Source organism: Bufo bufo, chromosome 2 (assembly GCF_905171765.1).
Source record: "Bufo bufo chromosome 2, aBufBuf1.1, whole genome shotgun sequence".
Taxonomy (NCBI): domain Eukaryota; kingdom Metazoa; phylum Chordata; class Amphibia; order Anura; family Bufonidae; genus Bufo; species Bufo bufo.
Window position 1 is genome coordinate 675,814,860 of NC_053390.1, and position 13,800 is coordinate 675,828,659.

General features: G+C 44.5%; 1 protein-coding gene across 1 annotated transcript in view; it reads right to left on the reverse strand.

Annotated features, from left to right (window-relative positions):
- The window catches only part of TMEM192 (transmembrane protein 192), a 94,318-nt gene that overhangs the window by 44,884 nt on the left and 35,634 nt on the right, over window positions 1-13,800 (reverse strand). Inside the window, exon 3 of the mRNA XM_040418636.1 lies at window positions 9,594-9,852. Coding sequence (XP_040274570.1) covers window positions 9,594-9,852 — 259 coding nt within the window. The remainder of the gene's footprint in view (window positions 1-9,593; window positions 9,853-13,800) is intronic.

Consider the following 13,800-nt stretch of genomic DNA (forward strand, 5'->3'; position numbering starts at 1 on the left):
ACACAAGAAGGAGTTGTTGGAACTGAATCAAACTAGGTGTGAATGTAATGATGATATAGGTTAGCGATTACAATATTCAAAGAGAGGATAAGTGTATTGGGGAAAACTGTACAATCGAAAGAAGGCTCCAGTCCCCTGTTGGGCCGCCTCTAGCTTGGATACAAGATGAGATACGGTCAGCCAGAGAAGCATACATGTTCCATATGGTATCCTGCAGCACATTTGCCCACAGATGCTGCAGCTGGGCTTGTAGATCCTGCACAATCATAAAAAGCTGGCATCCCAGCTGGTCCCATAAATGTTCGATTAATGATAAATCTGGCAACCAGGCAGGCCAAGGAAGAGTTGCAATCTAGCGGAGACATTCCTAAGAAAACCTTGCTGTGTGTGTGGTTCAGCATTATCCTGCTGAAAAATGTCAGATGGAAGCCATCCCATGAGAGGCGACGTGTCAGCGGGATGTCCTGCAAATATCACTAAGCTGTTAGTGTCCCACGTATCACTACTAGGGGTGACCGTCTGTCGTATGCGATACATACTCAAACTCAACCATTGTCAGTTCCCAAACAGAGGATTTGTCACTAAGGACGATCTGGTTCCATTCCATATAGAAGTCTGTGTTTTGCATTCATGCAAATGAAGGTGATGGTGGCTGGCTGTCAATAGAGGACAAGTAAACAAGTAAAAGATGCCTCCTTGAAATATCTCTAACACTCATAAGATACACTGATGTCTTACTGGAAAGCTGTTCTTTATTACTTAAAGCGCCATTCATTTCATGGTGCTTGTACATATGATAAGGGGTATACATACATAACAAAAACAAGTACAATAAGCATGAACAAGGCAGTTACAAACTACAGAAGGAGAGAGGACCCTGCCCAAAAAGGCTTACAATCTACGAGGGATGGGAGAAAGATACAGTAGGTAAGGGTAAAGATGGTCATGGTGGTATAGCGGCAGCAGGGATACTGTAAAGATTGCCTGAAGAGGTGCATTTTCAGGTTTCTTTTGAAGGTTTCCATGGTAGGTGAGCGTCTGATATGTTGTGGTAGTTCCAGAGAATGGGGGCTGCACAAGAGAAACTTTGGAGGCGACTGTGGGAACAGGAGAGGAGAGGACCGCAGAAAAGGAGGTCTTGAGAGGATCTTTCTGATTGATATGGAGGAAAAAATTATATATTCCGTTTTATCCATGTTAAGTTTTAGAAAGTAAAAAGAGGAGGCTATAAAAGATAGGCATTGTGGGATTCTGGATAGTAGGTTGGTGATATCTGAACCAGAGAGCTAAAATTTGCGTGTCATGAGCATAGAATAGATACTGAAAGCTAAGGGGACTCTACAATCTGTCCCAGGCCAAAGGTGTAGATTGAGAAGAGCAGGGGTCCTGGGACAGAGCCTCGACAAAGACTCGAGGTCCTGGGACAGAGGGGATGAGGCACTAGTCTGTAAGGTATGATGTGATCCAGGAGAGGTCTGTAATGCCAAGAGATGAGAGCAGAAGGGAGTGGTCAACTGTGTCAAAGGCAGAGGTTAGATAAAGGAGGAGGAGGGCACAGCAATGGCATTTGGCTTTGGCAGGTTGTTGGTGACTTTGGTAAGGGCAGGTTCAGAGGAGTGATGAAGGTCAGAAGTCAGATTGTAGCCGGTCCAATCGGGAACAGGAAGAGGGAGGACAGTTCAAGGTGAATATGTTAAAGTAACTTTGAGGCATATGGGAGTAGTGATATGGGGCAATAACTTGACGGTCAAGGGAAGGCTTTTTGAGGATGAGTGTGATGGTAGCATGTTTAAAACAGGAGGGAAAGACACCATGTCGAGAAGCTGGTTTTTGTGGAAGAGGACTGAATAGGTGTGTAGAGGGGCTGTAGAATGAAGCTCTCTGATATTATCAATCTTTTGTATAAAGTATGAGACAAAGTCCACAGCTGAGATGAGAGGAAAGGGAGGGAGCACCGGGGGATGAAGAAGAGGGTTAGAAGAGTTAAATAGTTTAGGATTGTGAGACAGAAAAAATATGAGAGATGTGAAGTAGGCCTGTTTTGCAGTAGTGAGCACAAACTTGAAGTTGATGAGGGATTGTTTGTATGTGACAAAGTGCTCTTTAGAATGAGATTCCTTCCGTCTCTGTTCTGCAACCCTGGGGGCTCGTCTCAGCTCTTTAGTCAGACTGGTGTGCCAGGGTTTTGTCATGTATGGAGGAGCTGTAGTTATTGTGGCGTTATACAAAATGGCGGCAATCTACCATAAGAGAGAGCAACAGGGAATGCAGTGTCAGAGGGTATCAGCCATGTGTTTGTCAAACTCAGGAAGGAAAATTTGTGAGAGATGGAAAGGTTGTGAATGTAGGATAGTCTATTGCAGACAGAGCGAGCGTTCCATAATGCTCCTGCAAGAGGGACAGAAGGTTTTTAGGTTTAAAGGGGTTGCAGAACTTTTAAAAGTAGATCGTTAGTGAGCGGGATATAGGATTGTAGGGATTTGCTGGGAAGGGCCAGGAATTGGATATACACTGCTCAAAAAAATAAAAAAAGTGAACACAAAAATAACACATCCTAGATCTGAGTTAATTAAATATTCTTCTGAAATACTTTGTTCTTTACATAGTTGAATGTGCTGACAACAAAATCACACAAATAAAAAAATGGAAATCAAATCTTTCAACCCATGGAGGTCTGGATTTGGAGTCACACTCAAAATTAAAGTGGGAAAACACACTACAGGCTGATCCAACTTTGATGTAATGTCCTTAAAACAAGTCAAAATGAGGCTCAGTAGTGTATGTTGCCTCCACGTGCCTGTATGACCTCCCTACAACGCCTGTGCATGCTCCTGATGAGGTGGCGGACGGTCTCCTGAGGGATCTCCTCCCAGACCTGGACTAAAGCATCTGCCAACTCCTGGACAGTCTGTGGTGCAACGTGACGTTGGTGGATAGAGCGAGACATGATGTCCCAGATGTGCTCAATTGGATTCAGGTCTGGGGAACGGGCGGGCCAGTCCATAGCATCAATGCCTTCTTCTTTCAGGAACTGCTGACACACTCCAGCCACATGAGGTCTAGCATTGTCTTGCATTAGGAGGAACCCAGGGCCAACCGCACCAGCATATGGTCTCACAAGGGGTCTGAGGATCTCATCTCGGTACCTAATGGCAGTCAGGCTACCTCTGGCGAGCACATGGAGGGCTGTGCGGCCCTCCAAAGAAATGCCATTCCACACCATTACTGACCCAATGCCAAACCGGTCATGCTGGAGGATGTTGCAGGCAGCAGAACGTTCTCCACAGCGTCTCCAGACTCGGTCACGTCTGTCACATGTGCTCAGTGTGAACCTGCTTTTATCTGTGAAAAGCACAGGGCGCCAGTGGCGAATTTGCCAATCTTGGTGTTCTCTGGCAAATGCCAAATTCCTGCAGGGTGTTGGGCTGACCTGACCGTTTGAGCAGACACATGCACATTTGTGGCCTGCTGGAGGTCATTTTGCAGGGCTCTGGCAGTGCTCCTCCTGTTTCTCCTTGCACAAAGGCGGAGGTAGCGGTCCTGCTGCTGGGTTGTTGCCCTCCTACGGCCTCCTCCATGTCTCCTGATGTACTGGCCTGTCTCCTGGTAGCGCCTCCATGCTCTGGACACTACGCTGACAGACACAGCAAACCTTCTTGCCACAGCTCGCATTGATGTGCCATCCTGGATAAGCTGCACTACCTGAGCCACTTGTGTGGGTTGTAGACTCAGTCTCATGCTACCACTAGAGTGAAAGCACCGCCAGCATTCAAAAGTGACCAAAACATCAGCCAGGAAGCATAGGAACTGAGAAGTGGTCTGTGGTCACCACCTGCAGAACCTCTCCTTTATTGGGGGTGTCTTGCTAATTGCCTATAATTTCCACCTGTTGTCTATCTCATTTGCACAACAGCATGTGAAATTGATTGTCACTCAGTGTTGCTTCCTAAGTGGACAGTTTGATTTCACAGAAGTGTGATTGACTTGGAGTTACATTGTGTTGTTTAAGTGTTCCCTTTATTTTTTTGAGCAGTGTATATTACCAGAAGTTAGGAGAAGCAGAGAAAGTGTTAGTAGCTGGGAGCAGAAGAGGGCATGAGTTGGCTGTGTGTGTTTTGAAAGGAAAGCTTTTAAGTTAACAAAACAGATCTGTGCAAGAGGTCAGATTGGTGGGTAAGATGGAGGGAAAGATAACTAGCTCCTTGCTGGGTGAAGGGGTGTGGGAGTATTTTAGAAAGTGTAGAAAAAGAGGGGAGATAAATGTGATAAATAGAAACATTGAAAGAAAATTAATTATGAATTATTATTAAAATCTGCAACTTTTTGCAGCTCGAGTGCCGAGAAAAGTGTGTGTCGTGGCTGGGGAAGAGGGCAGGCCTGTCTCATTTATCATTTTCCACAACAGTTTTTGTCCTGCTGCCTCTCTGCATTTTTGCAGTGCTGCGGCCGAATCTACACCGCTCCCCATTATAGTGAATGGCACCAGGCGGACTTCCGGCAGCTAACGGGTGTACACTATAGTACAGATCCGCCAGGCTGTTCCCTTGCCGGAACAGCCTGCCAGACCAAGTAAACATCAGTGTGAGAGTAGCCTGAGGCCTCTTTTACACTGTATTTGTAAGCCAAAATCAGCAGTGGAACCTACAGAGAAAAGGTATAATACAAATATTTGTGTCTCTTCTGTGTTTTGGACCCACTTCTGGTTTTGGATTACAATTACTGATGCAAAAGTACTGACCAAATACCGACTGTGTGAAAGCAGATCTCCAACATTCATCCTTACCTCACTGCGACACTGCACCAACCTGAATCCTAATCATTTCTTGTCTTACCCTGTAATTATTAGTACTGGGTTGACCCCATAAGAACCAGGCAATTTGTTTACTTTCAGGAACATACCAAAATTTTAGACTTTTCATTTCGCCATTCTGGAACTTTTTTTTTTCTTCTTCTTTTTTTTGCATTAAAACAGCAATTTGAGAATTTGTTTGTAAGGCATGTTGTTTTCTACATTTAATATTTTTGTAGTATTAAATAAAATGTATTTTAATAAAAAAAATGCTTTATGTATTTTTATTCAAATTAAATACAATTAAATAATTTTTTTCACTTTTCAGAGTTTTTTTTATTAACCTAATAAAATATATAAGACTTTCTCTAAACATAAATGTTTTAAATACATCAAGGTGCCTTAACCTAATGCCCTTGACATACTATTACGTCAGGGTGCTCCTGTTATATAAAATTATCCCCTATCCACAAGAAAATGGATTACTATCAGATCAGTGAGGGCTTGACCACGGAAGACCCCCTTTGATAAGGAAAATGGGGCCCTATACCCCAAAATGGATGGAGGGGCTGGTCAAGCATGCACTGTGCCAGTCCATTAATTATCTACGTGACTGCCAAAGATGGGCAAGCTCGGCTTCCTCCAGTAGGTCCCATATAGAAAGAATGAGAAGGGCGCGAGCTTGCTCAATCTGCTGTTCCATTCATATCAACACACCAGACCACCATTCTCATGAGACAGACCACTACTCTCAGTGGCCAAGCACGCACCCATCAGATGCTGATATTATATCCACAGGAGAGAGGGAGAGGTAAGCTGATTTTGTGGCATTTGCCTTGCCACTGTAATTTGTGTGTGTGCGCAATTATAAATGAAGACATACTTTATACACACTACTTCCATCAAAATTATCTTGAAGACGTATCCTAATGTTTGTCCAGAAACAGAAAACCACACTGAACAATGCTACAAGAAGCTGTAAAGATTCACCAGATTGAACTTGACAGAAGAGGACTAATACAGCGAGACACTGCATTATAAGGACTTCTAGACACAAATGTAAGGAAAAAAGTAACATTCCTTCCATTGAAAGTACCCACATACAGCCAGAGTCAGAAGATAGACACAGGACAGGTCATACATCGCCTCAGCACGGTCTTCACAATTTCCTTTTCTTTGGGATGTACAGGAAACAATAACTTACAAACTACAGACAGAAGACACCAAACCGACAGAGAAATTAATCCAAGTATCGAAATATCTCAAAAATTGCTTGAAGGAACACTATCTTCAAAAATAAGATGGAGGACAGTGTGTGTGACTAAAATACATATTGTAATGTAATTAAAGATTAAACCATGATCCTTACAGTGGGAGCTAAAGGTCCCGTTCATTCTCTAGAGCTTGGGTGCACAACCAATAGCCAATTGGCCACATATGGCCTGCCATACATACATGTTCTCTGTGGCCCTCAACCATTAGAACACAGACATGCTTGTCCATATTCAGACGATTCAGAAAGACGGGCATCTTTCTTTCTTCCCTGCATTGACAAAATGCAAAAGTTTGCAGATGCAGGACCCTGTAATGGCCGCTCACATGTACCTTCTATATCAGAAAAAAAGAGGCGTGGGAAACAGTTGACCACCACGTTGGAGCAGGGCCAGGCAAGTACTAATCTTTGAGTGTTTGGCTAGCACTATTTGGGGGAAACTGTGGGGGGGGGGGGGGCGCAAGAGCTGTATTTTAAAGGGGTTGTCTGGTCTTGGAGTTGATAAACCATGAGTCCTGCCCTGTCCTCTGAACATAAAAAACCCTACTCTTGTCTGCGGCCTTGCTACTACTCCATTTCCAGTTGCTTCCTTCCCTGTTGGACCAGGAAGCAGCTTGGTTCTGTAACCGTTGTAGCCACAGGCCTCAGCAATCAGTCACAGCCAAATGACAGCAGTGATTCATGCCGCTGTAACTGCTGAGACTGGCCATGGTAGTCACAGGACCAAGACCCTCCCTGGTCCTGCACGGACCAGAAGCAACTGGGAATGGAGCAGTGGCTGGACCTGGATAGGCGAGTATTGTATATGTCCAGAGGGACAGGGAAGGACCCAGGAGTTATTGGCTCTAACCCTTTTAAGCAAATAATTGAGCAATCCAGGCAAGACTGTTTCAATGTTATGCCTAGTAGAGACTATATCAAAGAGCACCAGATTCCCTGCACTAGGCATACCAGTGCATTCGTTTTATCCAGATTGCTCCTTTAAAAAGGGATATTATCCATGAGAGAAATGTATAACATATCCACTTCTGCTCACATGGCCAAACCGGACCTCCCCAGCGGCTCATAACCCCGCCCTCCGTGTGCCTCTGCCCGCCCTCCGTGTGCCTCTGCCCGCCCGTTTACACTCCTCCTCTCTCCTGCTGCGCAGTGGAAAAGGAGAGAGGAGGAGCGTAAACGGGCGGGCAGAGGCACACGGAGGGCGGGGTTATGAGCCGTTGGGGAGGTCCGGTCTTGGGCTCGGAAGATTGAGACGCCGCCCTGGGCACTTGAGAGGGCGCATTAACAGAACCTACAAAGTTCATTTTTGGCTGAAACAAGACTCCGGTATATGCAACAAAGGTACCGTTTTAAACTTCTGGGTGGCACATATAACGCTATTGGATCTGTCTAATAGGCTCAAATGTGGTGACAGACTCCCTTTAAATATGTGCAGAAAGGGCAAATATAAAGAAATGCTTGCATATCCTTATTTCTTATATTTTATAAAGGAATTATAGCAAGTAAATGTGATTTTCTTGGCATAAGGCAGGGATGCCCAACCTGTGTTCCTCCAGCTGTTGCAAAACTACAACTCCCAGCATGCGTGCACAGGCTACAGCTATTAGAGCATGCTGGGAGTTGTAGTTTTAAAACAGCCGGAGGGCTGCAGGCTGAGCATCCCTGGCATAAGGAATCGAAATTGGGAACAGTCTTTATAAAGTGCTGTGGAAAAGAGTAAGCTATTTTCCAGACGTCATACACACTCTTAATTGTCCTATACATAGCCCACGATTGGAAGATCTACAGAAATGATCCCTTAGATTACAGTGTAGCTAGTGTGCCATCTAGTGCCTGTGTGTGAAACTGCAACTTTATACTGCCTTCATATTCCATTCTGCAAAGTTGGATTTATTGCATCTGTTGTGAGGTGCGTGCATGATTAGAAACTAGAATACCATGTCTCATTTTGCAGACTACTTGCATTAATGCAACCTATAAGATGACCTATATGAGCCACAATGGTTAAATATAAAACCTACAACAAAAATGTTTATGCCCAGGTCATATAACTGCAGACGACCATATTGTAAGCAAAAAATATATATCTTTTGTAAGGGGTTAGACTCTCAGGCAGGGCGGCGATGACAGATTCTCTTGCAGACCACAGGGTTAAAGTCCAAATGTTGCTTTATTTATAACACTCCGGCAATACAGGCAACCCCAGTTATAAATCACTGGGTAAGGTGAAGGTCCAACACCACAAAACATAAACCAAACCAAAATAAACACCTGCCCGTCTGGGCTCTGGCTAATAATAGTGAAGATCCTAGCTCACCTATTGAACACAGGTGACACAGAGAACTCGGCTTCTCTAGCCAGCAGGTCAGCCACCTTCCCAGACTTTCTCCAGGCATTACTCTCCCCAGACTGACGGCCTGGACTGTGCTTTATTTCCCCTTGACGATCCCAGTTGGCTTCAGCTGGGGATCCCTCAGGCTAGGGGAAAACCTGCCCCGGAATGGGGTGGACTAGGAAGGTCCCTCTACCAAGCCTAACAAAACTGTCTCAGCAACCTACACATTGCGGAGACCATATTAACCTTCTGGATTTTATTTACCTCACCCAGTTGAGGAAGCTTGGTGGGATATACACCCCTTCCAGGACTTTACCATACACTTTTCTGTTCACCTTACCACACTTTATTAAATAAAATCCATTAAAAGCACAGAATGGAGTCCACACTTTACAGCGGGATAAAAATGTATAAAAGAGGGACAGCCGGGATGAGGCCAAATATCCAATTACATATACAGGGAAGAAGCAAAATTGTGTACATAATATTCAATTGCATATAATTATATACATTAAAGTGCCAGTGCAAAGAAAAAGAAAAAAGTATATTGGTCTCCACTGCAGATTGCACATTAAGCTGTATCAAGCACCGTGATTTAAAATCTTGGCAATTATACAGAGGAGAACCATAAAGAAATCCATAAAAGCTCCTCACCGCTAGTATTAGTAACCAACAGTCAAATCACTCATCCCAGTGTCCCTCACTTACCCAACGCGTTTTTGCCCGATGGCTTCGTCAAGGGAAGTGCATTAATGGCCCAACCCATCATCCCCGCAGGGTCATGGCGTTGTGCAGGCCTGTTAGTCTATCTTCAGGGATTTGATATTAATGGGTATTGAAGTGAACGGGAGCAGCGCTGCAGTAACCAGCCCTGGCCACTGCACATTGGACAGAGCTGTGTAGTTCCCGTTTCCGACACCGAAACCATAGCAAAAAAAGTTGACCGGCGCGTTGTGAGGAGTCGCCCCCTGCCTACTTGATATTGAGTGCCTATCCCAAGGGCTAACCGTCAATATAAAACTCAACTAGAACCCCTTTAACCACCATTTTCTTAAACTTACTGATGAAACCATCTAGAAAATAAATTATATAGCTGTAAATACATACATCACTTAAATCGGATACTGCCATTTTACAATATATGATCACTGTATTTTAGCGTACCATTAATACCGCTCATAGTTTATACACCGTACCTGTTGAGTGAATAATCAGGGGTAGGGTCTTGATGCACTTTGTTGACCGGTAGAAGGAAAGATAGCCTTGGTTTTTCACTTTGCTGTGCTGGTGCTGAATGAAACGCTCATAGACCACATAAAGCAGCCACAGACTGACTTTAGCAATGACCACAGTGGTAGTCAGATTGAATGGTGCTATATACGGCTTGCATAGGTCTTCTTCACCATTAGATATACATAAAACTACAGCTACACAGGTCAGAGCTACAAATGCCACCTGAAAAAAGAAAGACGTCATTAATTATCCTGCACTGTGTTAAAGCATCTCAAGCCCAAAAAATAAATAATAATATTGATGGCCCTGATTTATCATGCCTTCTCTCAAGAATTCTGGCTTCAAATAGTTGCAAAATGAGGCTTTTGCGACTTCTTGCATTTTTCCAACGCTCACTCCAGCTTTGAAATGGGAAAGTGGGCATGGTTACTTACGTTAATGAGCTTCACTGCAGATTTATCAGAGACTTTTTTAAAAAAAAGTTGCAAAAACAGGTTGCAACCTCACTTCAGTATAAGGGTGGAGTAGAAAAACTGATGTAGCTTTTCTAGGCAAAAGTATTAAGTTTAAAAGGGTTTTCGGAGACTTATATACCAATGACCTATCCTCTGTATAGGTCATCAGTATCTGATCAGTGGGGACCCCACTGATCAGCTGTTTGAGAAGGCACCGGCGCTCTCCCTGCTCACCAAGCACAGCACCAAGGCCAAGTGACCAATGAACGTCATCACATGGCCTAAAGAAAGCTGAAATAAGGCAGTGCCGATACCGTCCCAAACAGCAGATCTGCAGGGGTCCAGAGGATAGGTCATCAGTACACAAGTCTCAGAAAACCCCTTTAAGGACAAGACAAATTTATCAAACAAAGTGACATGTAATAAATGTGGCACGAAGTACTCCAACACAGACTCAAGCAAAACTGACTTCAAATATTCCCCTCGAGATCAATTCCCCCAAAAGTGTGAGGGGGGGGGGGGCGGGGGAGGAGAAATGTCACTGTGTCTTATGGGCGAATACTAATGAGCGCTTCCATTATGAAAGTGCTCATTAGTACCAGAGGACCGGGAAGCGGTAAAGTCTCTGTACCAACCGCTTCCTGGTCCTTGGCCGTCAGCTGTGCTGTGGCTGCGCACAGCGTGAGGGCGCTCTGTGTCACAGCACAGCCGACGGCAAGAAGAAAAAGACAGAGCGCTGGAAGTGAGGAGAGGCAGCATCCAGAGCAGGAGAGGTAAGTGGATTTTTCATTTTGTGTGATCTGAGGCATGGGGGCTGATATGAGGTATGGGGGTCTCATCTAAGGTCTTAATGGGGGGGTCTTATTTATATTGGGGCTGTTAACTGATGTCTAATTGGAGGTCATTCCCATTGGGATCTGATTGTGGGTCTGATCTAAGGTCTGATTGGGGGTGTGAGCTGAGGTCTAATGAAAAATATTTTTTCTTATTGTCCTCCTCTAAAACCTAGATTGTCTTATAGGGCGAAAAATACGGTATTTCCAGTAACCAAGTGCAATCTCTCTTCTCGAAACCTATATGCATGCTCCAGACTCCTGCCTTTATAATGAACAAAATCTTGAAAACAAGGAAAGTTGTGAAGTTCAATACGGACATCAAAATGGGAGAAATTAAGGGGATTTCCAGTCCTTTTCTCAGGATAGGCCATGAATATCTGATTGGTGGGTCCATGACACCACATCCCGTGTCAGTGCTGGATGTCAGACCCCATTGATCAGATATTAATGGGATGTCCTGAGGATGGACCACCCTTTTGTCCCAGGATTTAAATGCATTTCCACAGGATAGGCTATAGGTGCTTGGTGGAGGACAACTGCTGGAAACCTGTGTCCCCCGGTATGAATGTAGAGGCAGTCGAGGAAGCCTGTTGCCGCGCCATCCATTCTCTGTTGGAGTTCAGTTCTCCACTATCTCCGATAGTCCCTTAGATGAATGGAGCGGTGGCGTTCAAGCTCAACCACTTCTTAATTCATCCGGAAGGGGAGACGAGAGCACTCCAATTCTAGCGATTGGTGATAGGAGCTCAGGTGCCTGCCTCCACCAATAAGACACTTAGGCCTCTTTCACACGGGCGTCATGTTTTTGGCCCGGATAAAATGCGGGTGCGTCACGGGAAAATGCGCAATTTTTCCGCGCGAGTGCAAAACATTGCAATGCGTTTTGCACGCGCGTGAGAAAAATCGGCATGTTTGGTACCCAAACCCGAACTTCTAAGAAGTTCGGGTTTGAGTTACGTGTTGTGTAGACTGTATTATTTTCCCTTATAACATGGTTATAGGGAAAAATATTTGCATTTTTAATACAGAATGCATAGTACAATAGGGATGCACTTGTTCGCGCAACCCGGCTTCTCTTCTGTCGTCTTTGAGGAATAGAACCTTTGATGACGTCACTGCGCTCGTCACATGGTCCATCACATGATCTTTTACCATGGTGATGGATCATGTGACAGACCGTGTGATGAGCGTAGTGACGTCACCACAGGTCCTTTTCCTGTGCACAGCAAAGAAGAAGAAAGAAGAGAAGTCGGGCTGCGCGAATAAGTGGATTACGGAGAGTTAATTTTTATTTATTTTTTTAACCCCTCCAGCCCTATTGTACTATGCATCCTGCATTAAGAATGCTATTATTTTCCCTTATAACCATGTTATAAGGGAAAATAATAATAATCGCGTCTCCATCCCGATAGTCTCCTAGCAACCGTGCACTTGCTTGCGGATGCTTGCGATTTTCACGCAGCCCCATTCACTTCTATGTGGCCTGCGTTGCGTGGAAAACACACAAAGAGGAGCATGCTGCGATTTTCATGCAATGCACAAGCGATGCGTGAAAATCACTGCTCATGTGCACAGCCCCATAGAAATTAATAGGTCCAGATTCAGTGCGCGGAAATCTCGCCCACCTCATGCATTGCACCCGCGTGGAAATCTCGCCCGTGTGAAAGGGGCCTTATTCCTGATCCTGCGGATAAGTTTAAATCTTAGGACAACCATTTAAAAGGCAATCTGTCACCAGTGACCTCCATATCCAGCTGTTTGCATAGACACATAGCTGTGGTTCACATGATTAAAACGCCGTTTTTAATTTTGTTGATCCGAGGCTCAGGTCTGGAGTTCTGATGCATTTTCTTAATATGCAAATTAGGCCTTTGGTGAAATGAGGGCGTCACCATTGCTCTTGGTTCACCCAAGCTCCACTTCTTTCTGTGACCAACTCCTTCCTCACCACTTTGCCACTGCCTGACCCTGTTAATCAAAGCAGCCATGGAGGGGCCGACCACAGAAAGGAGTAGAGCAACATATAACATGTTAAACTGCGATCTGGGCAGTGAGGGCAGAGTGCCAGCTGTATAATACAAGTGAGTCCACACCAGCAAGGCAATGCTATTACAGCACCTGGTGGAAGGGGTTAACAATGGTTATGAATGCAATATTTATTTCTATTGAAAGCAGTGAATTAGGATAAGCCAGATGACGTACCATCAGTTGTTTAAGTGCCCCATGATTATGTAATAAATATTATAATATGCTGTCGCGGATTTTCATAAGGCAAATGAACAGCAAAATGAATGAATTTTTAGCAATTCTTGTTCACACATGGCAGAAAGATTCCACAGTGGTGCAGAGTTCAAATCTGCAGCCGTCAACTAAAGGCTCATGCACACGAACATATTATCTTCCCGTGTCCGTTCCATTATTTTTTTCAGACCGTATGCAGAAGCACTCATTTCAATGGTTCCACAAAAAAAAAAAAAAGTGCATTCCGTTTCAGTATGTCCGTTCCGCAAAAAAATAGAACATGTCCTATTGTCTGCATTACGGGGCCAGCTGTTCCTTTCCGTAAAATACGTAAGGCACAAATACATCCGTATTTTTAGCGGATCCCTGTTTTGCGGGACGCAATATACATGCGGTCGTGTGCATGAGCCCTTACACTGCGGATATGACCCTCTCCAATGCAAAGAGCGAAATCTGTGGCTAATCAGCAAATCGGTGACAAAAATGCACCTTTGGGTCTCTACTGCTGCAGGTTACAAGCAGAGATTCTGCAGCTAATCAGTCAGATGTGAACATACCCATGTCTAGATACTGCGGTCACATACCTTTGATTCCCTCTCAGAGCCCCAGCCTAATGTGTCCAGTGCTGGTGAACACAT